Below are 22572 nucleotides of genomic sequence, written 5' to 3' on the forward strand. Positions count from 1 at the left end.
GACCGGTCTCACTTGTAACCACCCAATATTTTATGCATAAAAAACTCCGGATCCAGGGAGAGTGTCGTCGGTAGCGTACCTAGCGGAGAAAGTGTCGATTGACTCGAGTATTGTAGAAGTTCCATGCGAGGCCGCAGGGACAGTCGGAAGCTATTGCCTATTGCACCAAAATCATGGATCGTGTCTATCAACTGTCCGCGTACCCGACAGAGATTTCCCAGGGCCGTTTCAACCCGGGGTAGGAAGAACAGATGCTCTCCTATACTCTCGCCAGCTTTCCGATCAAATAGGACTAGTCGAATCTCTACCCAGTGCACTTCTTTAGGGAAAGCGAAAGCTGACATGTAGAGGAACATGTCGCTAGCCTGAGTAGACATGGACAGAGGATCTGGACCCGTCCACTTGAAGGCCGACAGCTTGTCGTAAGTGGGGTGGAAAAGGCATTCGATCAAGGAAGACCCTGAAATATCATATCGTGCAGGCTCACCCCCTCCGAGAGAATCTGCCGAGGATTACCGGGGTCGGTGGCGAGACAGGGGGCGTTGTCGGTATGCCAGAGGACTCTTGCCAGACGGCGTGAAGGTCGAGATCCAAATCACAGTCTACCAATTTTAGCACAAAGCAACCATTAAAACAACGGGTACAGACCATCCTTGTTCGATTCCTGCATATTTCTTCAAGACTCGCCGTGGAAGCCTGTAGGGAGAATATGAAAGTTTATAAACTAGCGATGTAACGGGGGTTGTGAAGGACGGAATGCCACAGGCTGAGCAGAGGTTTTATTTATTTTCAATTGCAAAAGGTCAGGATAAATTAAGAGAAATTTATGGCCAGATGCTAAGTTCTCGAAAACCACGCGTTTGGTGTATCAACGGCCGTTGAACGTTGACACCCCGTCACCAGACCCAACAGAACTTCACCGGCGGTTGTACAGTAATATTCGAGATCATCTTTCTCTTTAGTTCCCGGGCCCCACCTAAAGTGTAATAGTCCGTGTTAGGATATCTATCCGCCAGCCTTTGCATTAGTCGATGTACCTCCGATGAGCTCGTTGAAATTACGGTAATCTTACCTCTCCGCAGTCTAGTTTTTTCTCTCATATTCATTCAGCATATAATGCTACAGTGATTTTTCTATCAAACGCATGCAACATATAGCAGCCATTTATGTACATTTGCTCCCGCATTCGCGTAATGAACGTGGGAAAACCCAGTAGGTAAAAAACCACGTCGGAGCAGTCCAACGTCACTTTATCCTGCTAGGTCACGGAGGCTTTGCTCTAGAGCGGCTTGAAGCCGGCGGGCCTCAGAACGTAGGTGGCCAATCTGTGTTGACTCAACCGCTAAGTTGATAAGCTCCTCCTCCGAATAGAAGCTGACCGTCATGGGACTAAACGCATCGGCCAACTTGGCAAGAATATGTCGTTCAATGACTTGACGGCAGACATTATCAACGAACGTCTTCCGAGCAACCTAGTTTCATGATCAGAGGATATTTTATTAATTTTCGTATAAAACAGAGCTTGTAATAAGCGGTCAAGTCGGTTTTTGCTTCAGAACATGTGGGTATTTGCCTCCAGCGTGGTGCTGACTAGGAGACTAATGTTTTCGCGAACCTTCCCATCTTTGATAGCGTACGTCAATGCGGCATTCACGAACCGAGAAACAATCTTCGCGACCACCACGATATGTTCTCGAGCAATTTGGGCCCATCGCAATAATTGCACATGAAACAGCTCGGCAAGAAGAGCTTGGTTGTAGTTGCCTGGTAGCTCTTGGCCCCTCGTTTGATCATAAATCTGCGGTGATTGAGTATCACGGTAATTTCTCTCGCTAGAGGGAAGTCATACCTGTCGAATCCAGTCAAGCATTCCCTCTTTCGTCACAATAAGTTGTCCACCGCTTTCTCTTCACCGCCATCTGAGGGGTCCATCGAGACGATCTTTCTTTTTTCACCATACTGTCTGCTATAGTCAGAGAACTTTTCGTTCTCCATATGGATAGTAGCACGGAGACGAACTGAGAATTGTCCGTCTCGTATTTCGAAGAAGCTCGCGTCACGACCTCCGTATAATCCATCAACGCCGGCTTGGATGACATTGTAGTAATTGGTGCCGATCTTTGTCAGGAACATGCGTATCTGGTTTGGAGAATCTCGTTCCGCTCCAAGTTCATCAAGCTCTTCATTTTTCTCCCGGAGAAGGCGACGTATATCTTCGCGAACTTTGGGAAGCTCACGTTCGATGTGTCTATCCAAGATTTCTTCCAAAAAATATCGCAATTTGTCAACTCCAACACGTGAAGGGTCCAGTCCCTGCTTCTTCCAAGGCTCAGTGGAAAAATAGGCCAGTTCCATTCTGCGTCGCTCTTCCGTGGTCATACCCGCCTTGAGCTCCGTCGGGCTGGGGTTCTTCAGGACAAAAAATCCAAGAGTGAGTTTGGTGCGGTCGCAGTTGTTGGCAAGCCGAGTGATGCGTGCCTCTGTACCAGCGTTGATGAGATCTGGCTTGGTAATTATTCCGACGGTTCGGAGACCATCCGCGTCAAAACGTCGTGCACGCTGGATGATACCCTGGGTGTCAATGTCGCTGGTGGCCGGTATGACTGCAAGGATGATGGTCCGAGAATGTTGCAGATAGGAGTCCACTAAATTCTCAACTATCTCTCACGTCCTCTTCACACTCCGCGACTGAGATTAGCCCAGGAAGGTCGACAATGGTCAGGTGGAGACCTGTATTCCCAACTAGCTCAAGCCTGAGAACGTCCGCTGCAAACGCTGTGCCCTCCGCCTGCGTATCAACACCACGCACCCCCATGAGCTTCGCCGCCTGCTCGATGATGCTTGGCAGCTCCTCAAAGCTGTGAAGAACGTGGCGATAAGCATTCAAATGACGTTTGTCTTCCTCACTCCTCGATGAGTGAGGTATGATAGTAGCTGTGGTTCTGATATCCGTGGGCTCGTGTCGAAGGATGATCTCTGTTGCAAATCGAGTGCACAGGCCATCCTGTCGAGGAAATGGTATGCCGCTAATGCCTTCAAGGACAGAACTGTTCCCAGCGGACTGGTCCCCACAAACTACCAACTGTGGTAGTGCGATGTGGTCGCCAACTCCATTCGCGCGGATTCGGTCGATTTGATTGAGGCGCTTGGAGGTTTTGGATGACTGGAGACTGAGGTTCTTCTGTGGTTGAGAAGAGTCACACGGAATAGGTCGTTTGTCGGGAGGCAAAACAGCCATTTTTGAAGAGTTCAGATCGCTCACGGTCATTTGCATGGGTTCAGTCTAATAACAATCAGCTTTGGTTCATTCTTCTTCGGGGCTCTTAGCCAATTTATACTCCTGTTTTCGACTGTTCTCAGCCACAGAGTAACCTCAGTCTCCAGTCATCCAAAACATTCAAGCGCATCAATAAATCCAACCGAATTTGCAAGAATGTGACTAGCAATTGCAATGCAGACGAGGAATGAGAGACTGAAATCGGGATGTTTGAACTCTGATGTCCCCCTTTCTCTGCCCCTTGCATGTACCTTGCGTATGTTCTCATTGACTTTGATGGCTGGTGCTTCGATATCAGGCCTGTTAAGCTGCTCTCCTTTTTCTGAGGAGCTATTCATTCTTTTCTTCAGTGGATAAACTAATCACTATCTCCACAATGTGTTCCAAATTGAGCTAGTGATAAGATCAAAGAAGCTATTGATGAAGGTAGACTAATCCGTGCTATTGTGGCGCCCGACTTCGCCTTCCATACTGGAAACATAGAGATCTTCTTTCAAACCCTAATCACATGATTCCATAATTTAGCAGTTTTTGTAAATACTAGTAATATTACAATCCAGCAATACGGATAGGAAAGGTACAGGAGCTCAAAGTTTAAATTAGAATCCTAGAATCTGAACGCGTATGGATATTGTCATTCGGAAATTGGTCGATCCATTCTCCATTCGACGTCGCCAGTGATCAAAAGATAAAAGCCACAGCTGTATCGACACTGTAGACAAATGGTTGATTGTAACTAAACTTGCCAATCTCAGAGCATACGTCCAACAACGGCCCACGGTACGAAAACGCCTCCTTGCATCTGACCTCCATTCTTCCAAACTATCCCCCTGCCTCACTGCTATCAGCTGACCTGGAGAAAAATACAAAATGAAGTCGTCATTCACTTTCCACTATCTCCTACGTTCTCCTTTTCATTCTTCCTTGCCTGGCTAAAGACTGCATATAGCCGCTTCATGTCTGCGTTGGATTTCAGGCCCATTCAACCTCGTTTGCCAACTATTCAACTGCCAGCCGCTGACGAACTGAAAGACTCAAACCTCACTGAAAGACACATCGGTACAGTGAGGAGAGTGTCAATTGCCTGCAAAGATTGTCAGCGACGGCGGACCAAGGTAAGGCAATCTTAGAACAGGTCGCCCGACTTAGCCGCTTACTTCTTGATGTTTCAAATGATAGTGCACAGGCGGAAATCCGTGCTTGGAATGCAACAAGCGTGGTTCGGTTTGCGTAATCGATGAGAGTTCAGACAAACGGCGCAAAAGCTACTTAATGAGAATGGAAGAAGATCTTAAGTACTATCGGGAGTTTTTGGACAAGTTTTTTGAGGCAATAAGGACTTCTACTGATAATGATGTCCAACATATAATTGATGTCGTACAGTCGGCACCGTCAATCAGTGAAGTGCAAATGGAGGTGGCCCGCGTCCTTGAAGGGAGTTATCTTTCTCGATAACTCACAGAAACATAATATACCGAACTTGTTTTTGTTGTGATATGAGGCCGGTGCAGACCAGGAATCAAGCCGCATCATCGGAATTAATTCCCGCATTGTCTATAAGAACTACCATTAGGAGGTGGTTTCTGCAATACCTCGCTTCAAGGCTTCATCTGTTGCTCATTCTCGCATATATTGAGTAGCTTGCGGTGAGCAGCAGGTGAGATCGAGTGTCAACAGTTGAATGAATTTTCCACTGACACTTTCAATGTGCGGTCTATTCCCAGGCCGGGAGGACAATGGTGGATACCAATAGACTCGGTGCAGCGTTTGCCAGTCTATAAATTCCTCTCCAGCACGATATCCTAATCAACATGTTATGACCAAACTGACCAAAATGGACTATCCCACGTTGCCTTCCCCAATTGACCGGCCAGCCAAGAGACAGCGTCGGGTATCGCGGGATGCAGAATATCTGTCCAAGTTAGAAACCCATCCACAGCAATCTTCAAACGGCACAACTATCGAAGCCAAGGTCGGTCATATCCTCTTCGGCAGGAAACGAACAAAAGTACTAATACTGCGCAGAGTCCAGTGATACCCCGTGTCCTTACGGTGGAGTTTACGAAACTTTTACACTACAATGACACTCTTGCTACACCAGCTCTCAAGCTGCTTGACTTGTACTTTTCCCTATGGGAATGCTACGTCATCAAATCTGCCGAGAAAATGCGACTTGAGGATGAGCAGCGACAGCTTCTTGAATCATATGAGTGGCTAGCAAGCGACAGCAACATCCTTCTGTAGCTCTGCGATGAATAGGCAGTGGTGTTGCGTGATCGAAAGCTTGCGGTTCAGGCCCTTTATAACGGTGTGGTTTCAGCCTTACAAGCGAGCGATCCCCAACCCTATCATATTGATAGGCCTTAATGAGGTCTTAGTGTTGTTGAGCGCTCGTGGGCGACAATAACATTTGGATAGCTCTGCCATCTATTTGCGTTCTCTACTAAATATTATCGCTGATCTTAGAGGAGGCCGATGCAACCGCCGGTGAAGTCTCGTTGGGTTTGGTCACGGGTTATCAACGCTCCACGGCCGTTGATACATTCATCGCTTAGTTTCAAGAACTTAGCATCTGGCCATAAAACCATCCTAATCAGCGTTGACCTTCCGTTATCGAAGATAAATACAATCCCTGCTCACCCTACGGCATCTATTCCTCCAACCCTCGTTAAATTGTTATTTTATACACTTCTATATTTCCCTACAGCCTTCGACGGCCAATCTTAGAACAGAAATGAACGAATTGAACAACAATGGTCTGTACCCGTTGCTTTCATGATTATTTGTGCTAACATTAGTAGACTACGATTTGGATCTCGACCTTCACGCTATCTGGCATGAATCTTCTGGCATACCGACACCGCCTCCCTATCTCGCCACTGATCCCAATGATCCGCGGCAGGTCCTTCTTAACAAAGTCGATCCTATAGGATATGAAACTCAAGGGTCTTCCTTGATCGAATGCCTTTTCTACCCCAATCTCGACAGTCTACACGGCTTCAAGTGGACAGGTCCAGATCCTCTGTCCATCTCTACTCAGGCTCGAGACATTTTCCTCTACATATCAGCGCTCCTTTTCCCTAAAGAGGTGCACTAGATAGAATTTCGATTTGCGCGATTTGACCGGATATCTAGTGAGACTATAGGAGAAGATCTCTTCTTCCTACCGCGGGTTGAAACGGCCCTAGGGAATCTCTGTCGGGTACGCAGACAGTTGCTAGACACAATCACTTGGCATGCTGTTAGTGCAACAGGCACTAGCTTCCGACTATCCCTTTGGCCTCGTATGGAATCTCTACCATCTTCGAGTCTTTCGACATATTCTCCGCTGACTACGCTGCCCCCGACGCTATCCCTGGATCCAAGGATTTTTGTGCATGATATATTGGATAATTACAAATGAGATTGGTCCGAAACGTGCGGAATAGTTCGCCAACACTTGCGAGTGAACTTACTAAAATCGAACCTAAGGCGCTATATAATGAATGAGTTCAGTTAAACCAAGCTTAGTAAAAGCAGTGAACTATCGAGTCTGAATGAAATTGAAATTGTGATCCAAAGACATTGAAATAGTGATGCGACTATAATGGGAGTAAATATATATATGACTACAAAATATGTTGAACACAAATCCACTCACAATATAATGTTTACCAGTCGCATCAATAAACTTATTATAAACACGACATATTCAATATACTAAAAATAGGATACACGTTTATTATAATCAATTACCTACTATACTACTGGTTATGGCGGTAGGTGACAATGACAGACGTAAATAACTGGATGAATTTCCAGAGGGTTGAAGTTGAACCCCCTATTTAAGAAACTTACATAATCTGATGATGGGCCTGGCGAAGTCTAGACGTTGATATTCTCCTTCACCGCCCGACTATTCACCACAGCAGTGACGTTTTACCACAACACAACACTCACATCAACACTCACATCAACACTCACATTAACACTCACATCAACACCCACATCAACACCCACTCTAAAAGGTACTCAACCAGCTGGCAGAATATCAAGACAGGGATTAAGAATAGCAGTCCCTATGTTCCTTGATCATCCCGGACTAACTTACATGTTGGTCGTAAGATATTGGATGAGACACTGTGCTCGAGAGTCATTTATAGTCGATAAGCCACATCGCGCCTGCTGTCATTTACACCATAGTCTCTTCCAACAATTCGAGCAATTACCCGAATTCTGCGGTGGCACGAAGCAATATTTCAAAACACGCGGGCTTCTTCGGCACCCAGTCCCATTACCTCTTTATTCGGGGCAGCTAACTCTTTTTCATCGAAATTCCAAATAACCAATCGGTTAATTTAACCCTTTGCCTCACTTCATGCCGAACACAAAATGCTACCAGACACGCAGCTCTGAGGGAGGGGGGGCATCTTCGTCGATCATGATATTCACTTTATCATGGGCCATTTGTACCCACTGTTTGGAGGGGAGAGCAAGGGAGCTAGTTAGTATGGGCATAGTCTGGTCTTCCACAAGAGGGTGCTTTCCAATATGCAGCATGGGCCTCGGAGCCCTTGTTTCGTAGGTGCGCTCGTTTCACCCGAATTAAAATGTCAAACCGCTCTCTGAGCGAGGCATTCACGACACTGACCGGCATCCCGTAAGGTTCACCAATTTTTCCGATCTTATTGCTCTTGTCCAATGCACATCTCGTTCGGATATACACGCTATGAGGACTACATACATTACGGATGGATCAATGATAACTATGTCCTCACGGAGTCGAACATAAAGAAAACGTTTGCGTATCAAAAAGTCAATATCCACAAATCGCCGACACTGGGCCAGGAAACCTGACGCGAAATTCTTCACCAGGCTTCACTTTTGTGATGCCCGGTCTATAATATCCATTTCCGCAGCATCATCCACGTTCTGGTCTAAGAAGCTCTGAATTTTCTCAAGATACCGAACTACCGTGTGGGTAAGAACATCGCTCCCTCCCGCGGCTCCCTGAGCCTCTTCCGCCACCTCATATTCGATGTCCTGTAAATAATTATCGGCATCGAGAAGGCATTGCGGTAATTGTTCGCACGGCCAGTTCGGCCGAACGAAAGCAGACTTGTTTAAGGCTTCTGGCGTAAAGTAGAGCAATGAGTGGACGGGCTTCCTTTGGTGCTTTCAGAGAGACTTACCTTGATTGGCCATGAATTCCTCAATGAATGTCTTCGTTGTACAAAACAAGGCCCAATAAGGAACCAGTTGTTCCATAGCTATTTTATTAACTGAGATGCTCTGGTCCAACAAAGCTCGTGCTAACCAAAAGAAAATTTGGTTAGCTTTGTGGTTTTATGCGTCCTGTATTGCGAACTGACTCTTGTTGAGCTCTTGATTTAAAGCCTCGGTTTGGCGTAGTAGCTCATACACTATTTGGAATATCGGTTAACTTGGTGGTTCTATGCGCCCTGCGTTGCGAACTGAGCTGACCTTCCGGAGCAGAAGGATTTTGCGCTTGGGTCAGTGTTGAGGTTTGCGACATGTTGGTGGAGGTAAAAGGGTCTTTGTTTGATAAATGGAAATCGAAAGTAGAAGAAGAGGCTGGCTATTTATGCTATCTTAGATCCCAGTGTTGCTCTAAAGCCCTGCTCTCCCGTGGAGCACATTCGTGGTCAGGCATGTGCGTTGACTCGATAAAGAAACAGGCTAAGTTGAGTGGTGAGAAAGGAACAAAGAAATAATAGCATAGCCGGGCCTCGGACCGCCACCATTTGGTCCATATTTTTGAGCAGACAAATGAGAAGAGAGCATAGAGTTGGTGGTTTTCTAGACATTCATTAGGTTAGGAACGATCTCGAAAGTCAAAGTACCACTCTTCCCCCTACCATGGGATCCTCGAGCTCTGTCTCTTTTCACCTTCTTTGTCTCTCATCTTGGCACCTAGAATGGAGTAGACTAGAGAGTCAAAGTAGATTTTACGATTTTACGAGTTTTGGGGTCTGTTCTCAAAGTTTTTTTTTTCATCTCTAACTGGTCTTTTTATTTTATTTTATCCTGGTAAAATCGTTCCTGTCAGTGACCGACCGGATAAAAACAGTAACATAGTACTCGGCCCAACGCACGGCCCAACACCCAGCAGCGGGTTGGGCCGTGCTGGGCCGAGTATGTACTCTTGGAACAACTCTATCAGTGAGTCATCACCCACAGGATCCCGAGGTCCACCCGCGGAACTATCTCCGGCCCAGATAAGCGAATGTCTGTGGATTCCACTCATCGGGCAAAGATCGCCGATCATCCTCCAGGGATGAATAGGCGCTTTCTACTTAGGGGAAAACATGTGTAAATTACGATCACACCATGTGGCGTCGACCGGGAATCTGCTTTTTTTTCTTTGTTGTTTTTTCTGTCTCCAGGCCCAGACCGACTTCTCCTCCTCCCCACCCCCCCCAATTCAGGCGCCACCCAATCGAAATCAGTTTCACCACTTGCACACGGAGACAGACACAGACATACTCTCAAACCCAGGATGGCGATTGTCTTTCTTTGGGGGAGAATAACCAAAAAGTCTAGACCCTGTTGGAAAGCATACAATAGGAAACTGGGTCTAGTTTCCAGGACAGCCACGTGAACCGTTGCAACCAAGACTCACGAGCTAGGTTCTCGTGATCGCCACCCCCTCGCAAGATTGCAACGCTACCATCACACTGATGAGACCCTGGAGACGAATAGCACCCGACGGACCAATCAAACACCACACGCAAATTTAGACAGACGCAGGTACGGTTCTGCGAAGCAGATCCCAGCGAGGACCCACGGGACAGTAGATCAAGGAGGTTCTATTTGTGGCACTGAAAAGAAATCGGAAGGATTTGCAAAGGTCCAGACACGATCCACAAGCCCAAACCTGGCGGCCGTCAGTGTCCGATGGAACGGGGCTTTGTTGCTTAGGAGGTACTGCTGGGGCAGGTGAGTATTTGGAATATCACACTGACTTTGGCGACAGAATGGTAGGCGACAACCCGATCCGTGGTTGTGTTATCCTGGTTGCAGTCACAAGAGAGCAAGTTCCCCTGTCAAGTGGCAAGCTGCCCTTTGTCTATCTGGTCTGTAGAACGTTCTAGAAGCTATGTATCTTCTCCTGCACCAAGCTTTCCCCTGATGATTACACTCTCGTTAAGCCCGACACGTCCTCTCCATATGCCCAATTCGATCGCCAGTCTGATAACTCTAGCAGATAACTTGTAGAAACAAATGCCAATTATGGACAGACCACATGAGCTTACGTAAAATGTCCGGTTTTTGCACTTAAAACCGAGAATCCGATTGCCTCCAGGACATGAGTCGATGCTGTGGGCCGGCCCACCTGCGGCACCTAAACTATATTCCAAGCACCCTGCGCATCTCGATCATGACGGCTTGATATAGAGTATCTCCCTAATAAAATATTGGCCTTTCCCAATATCCTATATATGAGCAGACCGAGACTTTGTTAACTCTCCTCCGGTTCTCTTTTCTTTTGGGCTGCAGGGCTTAATTACGAGCAACCTAGAAAGCAAGTGGAGCAGAAGCTTGTAGATAAGCTTTCCACGAGGATCATTCGTGACAGCCGCATTCTCTCATCGAGCGAGCGATTCCATGACTCATCGAACCATACTTTTCGCTATTGTTGGAATTCCAAGGAATGATGCTTGTTTATATTTTGATAATACGTGAATTCATACGTACAATAATATCGATATTCATCATGCTGCAGCTTGATTGCTCACCTGCCACATCCTCCGGTCGTAGCAACATCCAACAACACTAATTCATCGAGATAGTTGCCATTGCTGCTTCGAGATCATGATGTAGCGCACATACCAACGAACTGCTGGTAGCTTGGACGTTCCGCTCATCGGTATCTCAGCTTCCTGGCTGCACAGACACGATATACATAGTCCCAAATCCAAGATGACGATGGTGTTTCTTCACGCCGTAAATGGCTCAGTAGTGGCGTCGCGCAGCCTGATATGAACGATCAGCTTGTAACAAACAGTGAACGAAGATGAATTTATACCTGGTCTCGAGCCCTTTGTCTTGGTCGACTCAATGCTGTCGGTATGACTAGGCTCGGTGGTTCGAATTGTTTGATACCATTTTCCAATTTTACTTTGGGCAGGCCTTTTCTTTGGAGGAGTCTCCAATGAATTCCTACCTCCCAGCGCGCGACGAGCGGCTCCTGCGCAGTTTTGATTCCCTGGATGTTTAGGCAATTTGGCACCAGCGCGACGTTGCTTCCGCAGAATATGGTACATTTTCCCTCGGAGAGAGTCAACGCTTCGGACCACCCGGTATTGTTCATAATATGCGTCGGAGCGGGCTTTCCACGACAGCTCCCGATGTGTATAGAGCTAGGAGAGAAGGTTCTTTTCCTCCCATTCTGACCAAACTACTTCGCTCCGTGGGGATATGGCGCTTATATGAAGTAGCAGTAGCAAGAAGAGACCTTTAAGACAATGGCACAATTTGAATCCCGCATCGATGGGCAAGGTGGGCCTTAAGGACCCCCCCTTTCTGTGGTCCTATGTAAGAGCTAAGATAGTACCGTTGGTTTATCAGAATGACCCATGGACCGTTCTGGTCAGTCGGTTTGGCGAGTCTGAGTTGAGAAATATCGACTCCGTAGTTCAGCATCCCTCAGAATCCCACCGTTCGAGTATATCCCTAGTTTTAAGAAAGAGCAACCGTAACTTTCGTAATTTCAAAAAAGTGTTCTTGAATGTTACTACTATACGTTAAAAGAAAACAGAAATGAGTTTTCAGGCCGAGTCCCACCGGCTATTGAATAATGTAATATCAAATAGGCTTGGGTGGCGAATATTTTGTCTTCCGGTAGAGGTCCTTACCCTAGAGTTAAATGTCTTTCGTGACTGATTGGTCAAAGTATATTCTAAATTAAGCGATAAGTACGGGAAGTATGGATGGAAGATAATGGACCTCGCAAATCCCGATCGTAAGCACCGGTTTGGCGAACCAGCTCTCTATAAAAACTATACGACTTCTCCTTTAACATTCAACCATAGTTGGGGACGCTTAGTATCCCAGCGTCGTCCGTAATTATGGGTGGAATTCGAAAATTTCCGTATAATAATCAACGATAAAGCTTTCGGAGCCGATTATAACGTGCACTATCCCTATCATCTTCCGAGTCTAAGGACATCCGAAGTCCATCAAGGTCTACAGCGGGTGATACCACAGAGGACGAGACCTCTAGTCAGGAGAACGACTCCTTTAGCAACTACCGTAATGGCAACTCAGCGGATGGCGGGCAGGAATATTCTCTATAGAACCAGAGTATGGGCCCTAGACCTGAAGAGGAACTAGAACTACCCCGATAGGCTAATCTCCCTAGAGACTGCAACATGATCGCCTTACAATGTGTCGTAGAGTGAGTGCTATAATTCTAGTATTTTATAGTACGTTTGCTTATAACATAAAGACTAGATGTCCGAACGAAGTCTGTCGAGCGACCCACCAGAGAAAGAGCAAATACTGATTTTTTCTAGGTCCATGAAAAAGTTATTGGATAATCAGAGCAACTGGATTGCAACTATTTGCAGTGATCTGGAGGACATCTATAGTAGGTTGGCAGTTGTGGAGACAGCTATAGAGATGATAGCCAAAGAGGGGGAGAACAATACTACATAGGATAATATAACTACGCGCACGCTTCGGTCATAGTAGTGATTCAGACCAAAATATGATCAAGTTAAAGTTTATATTCCAGAGCCTAGGCCAAGTCATGCTATTATGCTTTATAACTAGTTATATTTCACTGGGGCAGACTCCGACTTGAAGCTATATATAACCGTAAGGCTGCGGAACTATAGACAAATTGTCACTATAATTAGGGTGTATCGAGGTGAATTCCCTGGCCTCGCTAGTGATGGTCGAAACCTGATACGATAAGAAATGCCATTAAGACTTTTCGGGAGTTTAAGCGCTAGGGGATCATTTTAGCGACTACCCGCTCCCTGGCCCACTGGATCCTCACGTTCTAGTGGTGGATCAATTTGAGATATATAGATTGGCTATCGTACTCTTGGTAGAGTATTCTAAATCATATGACCCGCGGATAGCCCGCTCAATTGAGTTTCGATCTCCGGGTGGACTAGAAAATTACCATATTGATCCTAGCATCCTAGTCTATCGTTATGGGATTCTAGTATCTACTAAGTGGCAAGAAAATTCGTGGACGAACGAAGCGCGAAGAAAACTATAAATTTATTCATGAATCTCGTAGTGTCAAAGACCTTGGTAGCGTTTAGGTCATATCGCCTATTAAATGATTGGTGGAGACCACGTTATCGGATCAGCGCATTATCTCCCCGGAATGTGGGCCCTGCCGCTCACTACATTCAGCGGCCATGTAATATTCTCTCTGCCTCCTAAGTTGCGCTTGGCGGAGCGAAAGACTAACCATTAAAAGATTTACGTCAATATTCTTCTATAGCGGAATAGCGATCGACGCCAACCTTTTCTTTCTATTTTTACTATTGTCGTAAGATAGCGGTGGTGTCGCCGAAGGTTATTTGATGAGCTATCTATCTGCGTGGTGGTTATATGAAATCGACTAGGCATTTCCTCCACAGTAAAGTCGAGACCTTCCCAAACCCTAAATCTGTCATGCTTCATATAGGTGATTCATATTGGTTCATTGTAGCTGGCGCCTCCTAAGTTATAACCGGATAATCACTCGAAGCGGAAAACCCGGGTAGGGTATTATGACCTAGAGTTCTAAGCGGGCCATCCTACTCGGGCCAACTTCCGTGGATCACCCTAGAGCCAGGAAAATAGGGTACTAGTCTACGGTTCTAAATGGCGTCGATCGTGTTCTAGAACCTAGTGGTCGCTGATACCAGCTCGCCATACGTTTGATGTAATACCGGCTAAATATCGTGCCATGAGATCTGATCCTCTATGGCGGCATTCGCCGACTCTTGCTGCTGTTATATCTAGGAGAGCTCTTTTATAAGCCTCTCGTTCTTAACTAAGGCTTTTTCTTTTGCCGTGATAGCCTGCTATAGTTTCGAAGCCTCCTGGGCCTTTTCAGCATGTAAACGCTATATCGACTGGGAATCATGGGCCCTCTCTTTAGCTATCTCCCTAAGTGCTAGTTCGAACTCTTATTGAACCTAGTCTATCATATCTAAACATTTTCGATGGGTCGCCTCGTGACCTTTCTTCCGGGCGCTTTTTGTTATAGAATGTCCCTGGGAACGATCGTCAGCTAAGAGTACATCATAGATAGAGAGTGATATACCAGCGCTTGTTGTAGCTTCGCTACCGGGTTAAGAGGGTTACGGTCCGCCTTAGACGTAGAGACCATCGACCGAGTAGAATATGGCGAACCGGTATAAGATCTGCGAGCACGGGACTTTGCTTTGGTAACACCGCGGCCTGCGCCATTCCGAGAGGGCTTATGGTCATTTGCCATACTGATTCCTTCCGTTTGAGGGATAATTGTTGGTTTATGTAAGACACCGGGCAAACTAAAGAAGATTTGACCGCAGTTGCCTCCTAGGGAGTAGCGACTTTAAAGGTTTAGGTGGGGACTAAAGTAAAAGACCTAAAACGAGGTGAAAGCGTAGTTAGCCCTTGCTAAGAACTATGTTACTGGCATCCGGATTGTGAGTAGAAGAATATCGAGTGACCACCTGCACACCGGACCCTATGGGGTGTTAGCGCGAAATAAAAATTAAAAATAAAAATAAAACGAAAACAGAAGAAAAGAAAGAGAAGAACCTCCCTATCTATTATGGAGGAATTGATCGGCCGGCCCACATAGAGAACTACATTCATATAATCAGTGGTGTCTCAATACCGGCTCGGATTCTTTAGGCTGTTTCGCACTTAGGTATAATATAGGTATCGCGTCTTGCATTGTTCTATATGAATGGAGTCGTTATTGATTAATAACAGTGATCCTCACACTTTACGCCTCCTTATTGATAAACGCTGACAAAATTTGTATTAAAAATTACGTATAATTGGCTTCTTGTTGAATAGTGAATATCTAAACCCTAAGTCAAGATACGCGTAGTACTTTGTTATAGCAGAGTTAGGATCTAGATTCTTAGCAGCTCCGCCGTCGCCTAAACCAGAGCCTGGTTTCTAGGACAACCATATGAGCTATTTTAGCTACTAAGGCTTATAAGCTGGGTTTCCGTTAATAGCCACTCCACCTCGCAAGATTGCAACGCTACTATCATACTCTATAAGGCCCTAGACCACAAGAAGCACTAGTAGCACCGATAAAAAACCACCGTGAATGTGGAACGAGGATGGTATATACGGTTCTGCGATGAAAGGCTTAGCGATGATCTATGGGATAGTAGACTAAGGAGGTTCTATATATGGCCCGGAGAAGAAATTATAAGGACTTGTATAGGTGTAAGCACGATCCACAATCCCAGACTTGACGGGCCGTCTACGTGCAGATGGAACCGAGTTTTGTTCCTTTGACTTGCTAAAGGGGCCACCCTTATAGGTACGGTTGGGTAGGTGCGGGATTTGGAATATCATGTAGACTTCCGGCAAAAGACTGGTACACTAACAGCGATATGTGATCGTGTTCTCCTGGTTATTCTCATAGGAAAATACCTTGGTCCTCTGTCGAGTTTTGTTTATTTGGCCAATAGAACGTTCTAGAAGGTGTGTATCTTCTCATGTATCAGCCTTTATCCCCACGACTATACTCTCCTCGAGCCCAACACTCCCTCTCTCGATCTGCTCCAATTCGATACTAGCCTAGTAACTCTAGCAGACAGCTTATAAAAATCTAGGCTAACTTCAGGCCGACCTCGGGGATTATGTAAGTAAACTCTCCGGTTCGTATACTAAAAGCCGAGAAACCGATTGGCTTGCGGAAATGGCCGGAGTCGACGTTATGGGGCCAAGTATATATAGATCCCGAAAGTCTATTTTTGCAAGCACCTGGCTCATTGTTAACATGACTCTGGTAGTTGATCATGAATATACAATGTGGTTTTTATAATATTCTATACCTTAATAGGTCGGCGAGGCTATGGCCATTATACTTCAACTCCCCTAAGTTTTACTACTACAGAGACAGATTACCCATGATCAATCTAGAAGGTCAGTGGAGCCGAAGTCCATAAGTAAGCTATCTGACTAAATTGAAGCTTAAATCCCAATCATTCATGAACAATCACGTTTTCCCCCGACCGAGCATTTCCGTGGTTCACTAAAAACGATTTGTCCATATGATTTTAATGATCGACGGTCCTACTCTTGGTTCCACCCTCGTTGTGAGATTAACTTTCTCCTATGAATTGAGTTCTAGGTGCACTAGAACATGTCATTGTTCAGTCGCTATAGAAACATTTGCTTTGCATCAAACATAAAAGGGCGTGAATGAAAATCAATCGAATGCTTCGCAGCTCTAGAGTTTAGATCACCCTGCTTTCGAGCCACCCAACTAATCAAATACATTCAGACCTCTAGACTCCAACCAAGCTTACTCCTTCGAGTCGATAAGGGTCCAGACACCTTCATGGCTTCTGAAGTAACCTTCCCTAGCTTCCATGTCATGAGCTCATTACCAGGACACTTATTTCTTGGTTCCATGAGGTTGAAATAAATTTAGCTCCTGACCCCGTTCATCTTCCAAAGTTCCAACTTCTTTGTACTCGTGGTAATCCCTATGTGATCATGGATACAGTCATGACCAGCCTACCTCCACAAGTGGGAGCCATCCTTATAGAGAACGTCTCAATCATTCAGATTGTGTCCATGTTCTCGATTGGCGCATACAATGCTCTAGAAACAGCAATTGTCGCATTCGATACCTTCAAACACTACCGCAGCCTATATTTCTGGAGTATACAGGTTGCATCCTAGGGGATTCTCGTGCACGCCCTTCCTACCATGGCTCGCTTCGTTTCTCAAGCATCCAATCTCGCGACGTCAATCCCCTTCATGATCGGATGGTACGCGATGGTCACCGGCCAAGCCGTCGTACTCTACTCGCGTCTGCACCTCCTCGTCTCCGATATGAGAAAGATGCGTTGGGTTCTATGGATGATCGTCATCAACGTCTGCATTCTACATATTCCTATGACCGTCCTCTTCTTCGGTCTCAACAACGGCGATACACGTTTCGCTCGCCCTGCAGCGATATTCGACCGAATCCAATTGACGGGCTTCTGCATACAAGATTTCGTCATCTGCAGCATTTACATATACGAAGCAGTGCGTACATTGAAGTCTATCATTGAAGTTCGCGGTCGCGACGGCCGCAACGCGATCGTCCATCTACTTTGTATCAACACCATTGTCGTCATCCTGAACGTTCTACTCCTCCTCACGGAGTACAAGCTGCACTACATTCAAGTGAGCTTCAAGACGGTGGTGTACAGCATAAAGCTGAAATTGGAGGTCTCCGTGCTCAACCGCTTCCAGTCGCTGGTGAACGGTCCCCTCTCCCTCCGTCGGTATGGAACCGAGGAGCAGCGTCAGTCAAGCGATAAGAATCTCGTGGACATCAGTTTTCCAAGTTCAGTTGTTGCACCGGAGGTGACAGTGCAACCTGTAGTTGCCCAAACGGAGATACCACATCTTTCCTTGCGGCCAAGCTGCACCCACGGATACCACGGACCGCTACGCGAGTCGTCAAGCGAAAACATCAAATCGCCTGGAGACGCTTCTCCTACGCGATCACTCTCCGAGGGTCACCCAAGCACCTCTTCAACTGAATCCTCCGATTCCCTGCCTACGCTAGACCTGAGTCTATCGAGATTCTCGCTAAAGTTCGATGTCTGAGTAACGCGCCAAGGAAGAGCTGCTCGGCAGCGGAGCAGCGGGCTTGCGGCTTCATGGCGGGCAGCTATGATCGGGTACCGCTGGGCTAGCTAGCGACTGCTCGGCCACGACGCTTGAGTTGGCAATAGTCTAGATGGTGTAATTGGTGAATATTCTTGGAGGCAATGCGGCTCTGCGCTTTCTAACTGAATATGGTCGACATCGATATGTCGGCGCGATAGGTCAATGAAAGACTCGGAGACTGGGATAGAATAAAAGGTAATTACAAAGGACAGTCAGAAAGGTACAAGGAACATGTCATTAAACAAGTCTTCTACTATTAGCACCAATATTTGCCGTCAAACGATGTTTGGCACAATCCCTTCCTGTTTCAGCCTACTGGAGGTATCCTGGTCAAGCAGCCAGGCCACGGCCCTGCAATTCTGTCTACTACGGGTACCCTGGGATATGAGAATGGATACAAATAGGTTAAATAAAGACAGTTTTATCTGGTTAGGCGTAGCGAATACCAAAATCCGAGGAGTACATACCACTGATTCCTACAGCCTTTTTGCTTTGAGACGGCAAACCCATTGCATGTCCCTTTAGTCAACATGATTTTCATATAAAACAATTAGCTGAGGTGTCTAGAGAAATATGCGCTATTTTGAGACCCATCCCGGCTTTCAGTCACTTCCCAAGTGAAGCTAGAGCACGACAGAAGTCCGTGAGAGTTTAAGCCTTTCCTCGGAGAGATAATAGAAAAACAGCTTTGGAAGCCGTCGAGGTTGCAAGGTTGTCGACGAAAACTTTCAGGAGGCGCCTTGTACGTAGAATCATCCAATTGAGGGTGACACCTGTTGACAGCATGGTAGAGTTCTACGGCTTGAGTTCTGGGTCATCCAGAGACATTTGGATTGGTGTAGGATGATAAGACCTCTTGGAATCAAGTTAATACCTTTCTTGCGGCGAAATGGACAATCCAGAGGAACTTACTAATTGGTTTTGGGAAAGAGGCCAATCTTTTGAGTTTGAAGTCAGAACGAAGATCTTCCCGGATTTCTTCATCCGAAGAATGATATGGATGTCGGCATCGCATTCAGAGCAATACTCAGAGGCTTTTTTAAAAAGGGTGCTTCTTCTCCTGCGCGCTTTTTGATTGACTGCTTCGGCTAGGTTGGTTTTCAGCTTTGGCTGAACGACCATATTGAGATTCTTCGCTGGTTCTGACCGAGAGCGGATAAGCAGTAGGAGGATCAAATTAAGGAGGAATCGGACGGAAAACTAATTTTCGAGATTGGTAGTAGTGACTTGATAGATAAATGGTAGTCCATAGCGAGCCCTGCACTTTTGTGACAAAGGGAACTCAACACAATGGCAGTAGGTGGGTAGCGTTGGCATTGTTGGAGAAAGCCAGAGCATAAAATCCATCGTTGAACCCATGGCAGATCATACAAGAACTGGTGAATCGTCGCAACTCAGTTGAACGGGGACCTCCACTTCACTTTAGGCAATGTGAGAACCTTTTATTACAATGATGGGCTCATCACTTGTTCCAGTCAACCGGTATAGCCACATGCGTCTATTCTGGACTTGATCGTATCAAGAAAACGAGAGCCGAGAAAATTAGAGTGACGCAGGTGGGACAGATGGTGGGAGGAATGAGGGAGACGCAAAGAGGGGAGGAGACAAGAGAAACTAATGAAACTCACATATAATCAAACATTGATCTTCGAGACCACAGCAAGACAAGTCAGGTCTCGACACGGGACTCTCTTCGAGTCCGTGTTCCCAGCCAAGCGCAAGATCACCCCGCGAACGAAGGAAAATATTCGCCTACCGCCTTCGCGGGAACTTGTCCAGGCCTGTTGCTGCCAGAAGGAATTTCATTGCATGACAATCCGTCCTTGAGATAATGCAAACGGGCTCAGGCCTTCCAGAACAATCCTCGCCTCGTCACTGTCACGGTCAGGATTGGGATCGATTCACGGTAATGTCTGGGGCAGATAAGGTTGGGAATTCGCCAAAGTTACCTCATAAGCATATATGACATTATGAAACGATGTCACAAAGCCGCCCATGCTCACAGCCTTCGTCAATGTTCCGCCTGTTGTGATATGAGGCTGTTGCAGATCAAGAAGCTTCCAGTTCTTTCTGCGTGGAAGAAATACATGATGCAAGTAGATGCCTTCACTGTGTATATATGTAGCCTCGAGTCTCCCTCTGAGAAAACAATCAATTAATACCTCTGAACAACAACACCGCCTGCACGCAGGTATTTTTGGCTGGTCCAAACTCCCTTCAGTTAATTATTGTGGCGTTGTAGTAGATCCCCAATGCCGTTTCAAACCGGAGCAGGAAGAACAGATCCTCTCCTATATTCTCGCCAGATGTCCGATCAAACCGCGGTAGTCGAAAGTCTATACAGTGTACCTCTTCAGAAAAAATAAACGCTGACACGTAGAGGAAATTGTGGCTAGTCTGAGAAGAGATGGACAGAGGATCTAGACCCGTCCACTTGAAGCCCGACAGATTGTCATGATTGGGGTGGGAAAAGCGTTCGATCAAGGAATACCCGCGAAACTCATATCCTCCTCCATGCGCGCCTTCATTCGAGAGAATATGTCGCGGATCAGTGAGATCGTTGGCGAGACAGGGAGGCGATGTCGGTATCTCCGAGCACTCTTGCCAGATGGCGTGAGGGTCGAGATCCAAATTATACCAACTGTTGACGCTCGATATCACCTGCTGCTCACCGCGGATTGCTCAGTCCCAGATAAAGCATTGAAACAAAGCATTGCAAAAACTATCTCATAACGGTAGTCTGCAAGTGTATCTCTGATACGTGGATGCTCTACATCAAGTAGAAATCGTTAAAGTTTTACCGTGATGTTATTGTGGCTACAAGGTTTTCGGAGAGGGGCATGCACAAAATTTGATTCCGAGTATTGATGTCAACTGAGGTCGAGCACAGTCAACCTCGCATGTCACGAGAGCTACCTGAATTGGATGCCGTTGCCTCTTAGAGATCACCAATCCTTTTCCTCGGCGACCGCGCCAAAAAGGGTTGACGAGTATTGTGGTCTATCGTGCTCTGAATGGCCCTCCAGATACAGTGATTCCTTGCGAAATACAGCGATCTCTTCAAACTGCCAACTTTCCGTCTGCTATCCACCACGAGCGCGTAAGCGATAGGAGGATGTTCACCCTTGGCTGCCCATATCAAAGGATCCTCGGGCCTATGGTTTTTGAGATTGACATCAATATGCCCATGGCAGAGCAGAACCCGGACCATCTCCAAACCAGTATCTTCTGTGACAGTGTAAAGCACCGTGTCGTGCGCCGCGATCGTATTTTCGTTGATTTTCAGGTGCTCGTCTTGCTGCACCAAGAGACTAAAGTGCTTGGCGGAAGAACCGGCGACGGGTGCGGCGATGGCAAAGGCAACTAGCAATAAAAGAAATGCGAGGAGCTTCATTTTGGGATTGAAAGGTGTAGGTGGTATCTGCTGTGGTTTGTACTTGGGAGTTTGAGAGTGAAATAGAGAAATGAGCTGTGAAGTGGAGGGTCCCTTGATTTTTCAAGTTTCAAGGTCTGGCCAGCAGCACGGAACACTATTTAAGCGCATAGATTTATTTGGGGGGCTTTCCCTCGTGCACATCATCAACATACGATATTTTCAGCTGATTCTTCCATTCCTTGCTTTTGATACCAATCGAAACTAAGTACAAGCCCCATTCCGTATACAAAACTACCTTCAGACCGAGGACGGCCGAACCAAAAAGAGGGCAGTATTCGGACATACACGGAGCTGCTATCAGGAGTCAACACATCAACACATCAACACATCAACACTCAGGGCTCATCACGGCTTACCACGGCTTATCACAACAAACATTCCGTCAAAACAAGCACCCCAGCACAACCCTCACAGTTCTGTTTACTCTACGCCTGAATCAAGGATGCCAATTTCCATTACGGCGAAGAGACTAAAATTCCGCAAATTATCAATGCAGAACAATTGGGAATACGTCCTTTGATAAAAATGACACTTCAATTGTGATCTTATGATTTTGACCATTGGATTTGGGATGATCTATCTAGGACTCATTCTATCTATCCAATAATGATCATTCGGAATACAGGACAGATTAAGAAGATGTTGCGCAGGTCTTTGCTTCTTCGAATACTCCTGGAATACTCGAATACTAGTCTCTTACACCACGAAGAAGTGCCTGCACGTCGCTAGGGACCTTGTTAACGCAGCGATCCCCTGCGAAGCACACTTGGCAACGCAGAGCCCATCCTGCGAAGCACACTTGTTTATGCAGAGCCTATCCTGCGAAGCAAATTTTTACAGTCACAGGGCTCATTGACTGTGGGGGAGCGCAAGTCTTACATCGCTGGGCTCGTGGCAGCGACAGCCGTGATCACGGAAGCTCTGAAGTCCTTGATTGCGCCGCTCTTCCCTGCGAGGATTGTTGTTCACGCAGACCTATCCTGCGAAGCACTTTTTTACA

General features: G+C 46.4%; 2 protein-coding genes across 2 annotated transcripts; both read right to left on the bottom strand.

Moving 5' to 3' along the window:
• Positions 1 to 1250: 1250 nt before the first annotated feature.
• On the bottom strand, positions 1251 to 3238 carry N7471_013577 (dynamin family protein; the record flags this gene model as incomplete). Its single annotated transcript, XM_057286296.1, has 4 exons — positions 1251 to 1472; positions 1616 to 1832; positions 1961 to 2603; positions 2659 to 3238. The coding sequence occupies 4 exons, from the start codon at positions 3236 to 3238 to the stop codon at positions 1251 to 1253; spliced, it is 1662 nt and encodes a 553-aa protein (XP_057129621.1).
• A 4896-nt stretch (positions 3239 to 8134) lies between these two features.
• N7471_013578 (uncharacterized protein) lies at positions 8135 to 8524 on the bottom strand (the record flags this gene model as incomplete). The annotated part of the gene is made up of 2 exons (XM_057286297.1): positions 8135 to 8388; positions 8449 to 8524. The coding sequence occupies 2 exons, from the start codon at positions 8522 to 8524 to the stop codon at positions 8135 to 8137; spliced, it is 330 nt and encodes a 109-aa protein (XP_057129622.1).
• Between the last annotated feature and the right edge of the window lie 14048 nt (positions 8525 to 22572).

Source organism: Penicillium samsonianum, assembly GCF_028829775.1.
Source record: "Penicillium samsonianum strain IBT 33392 chromosome Unknown utg000009l_segment0_segment0, whole genome shotgun sequence".
Classification (NCBI taxonomy): domain Eukaryota; kingdom Fungi; phylum Ascomycota; class Eurotiomycetes; order Eurotiales; family Aspergillaceae; genus Penicillium; species Penicillium samsonianum.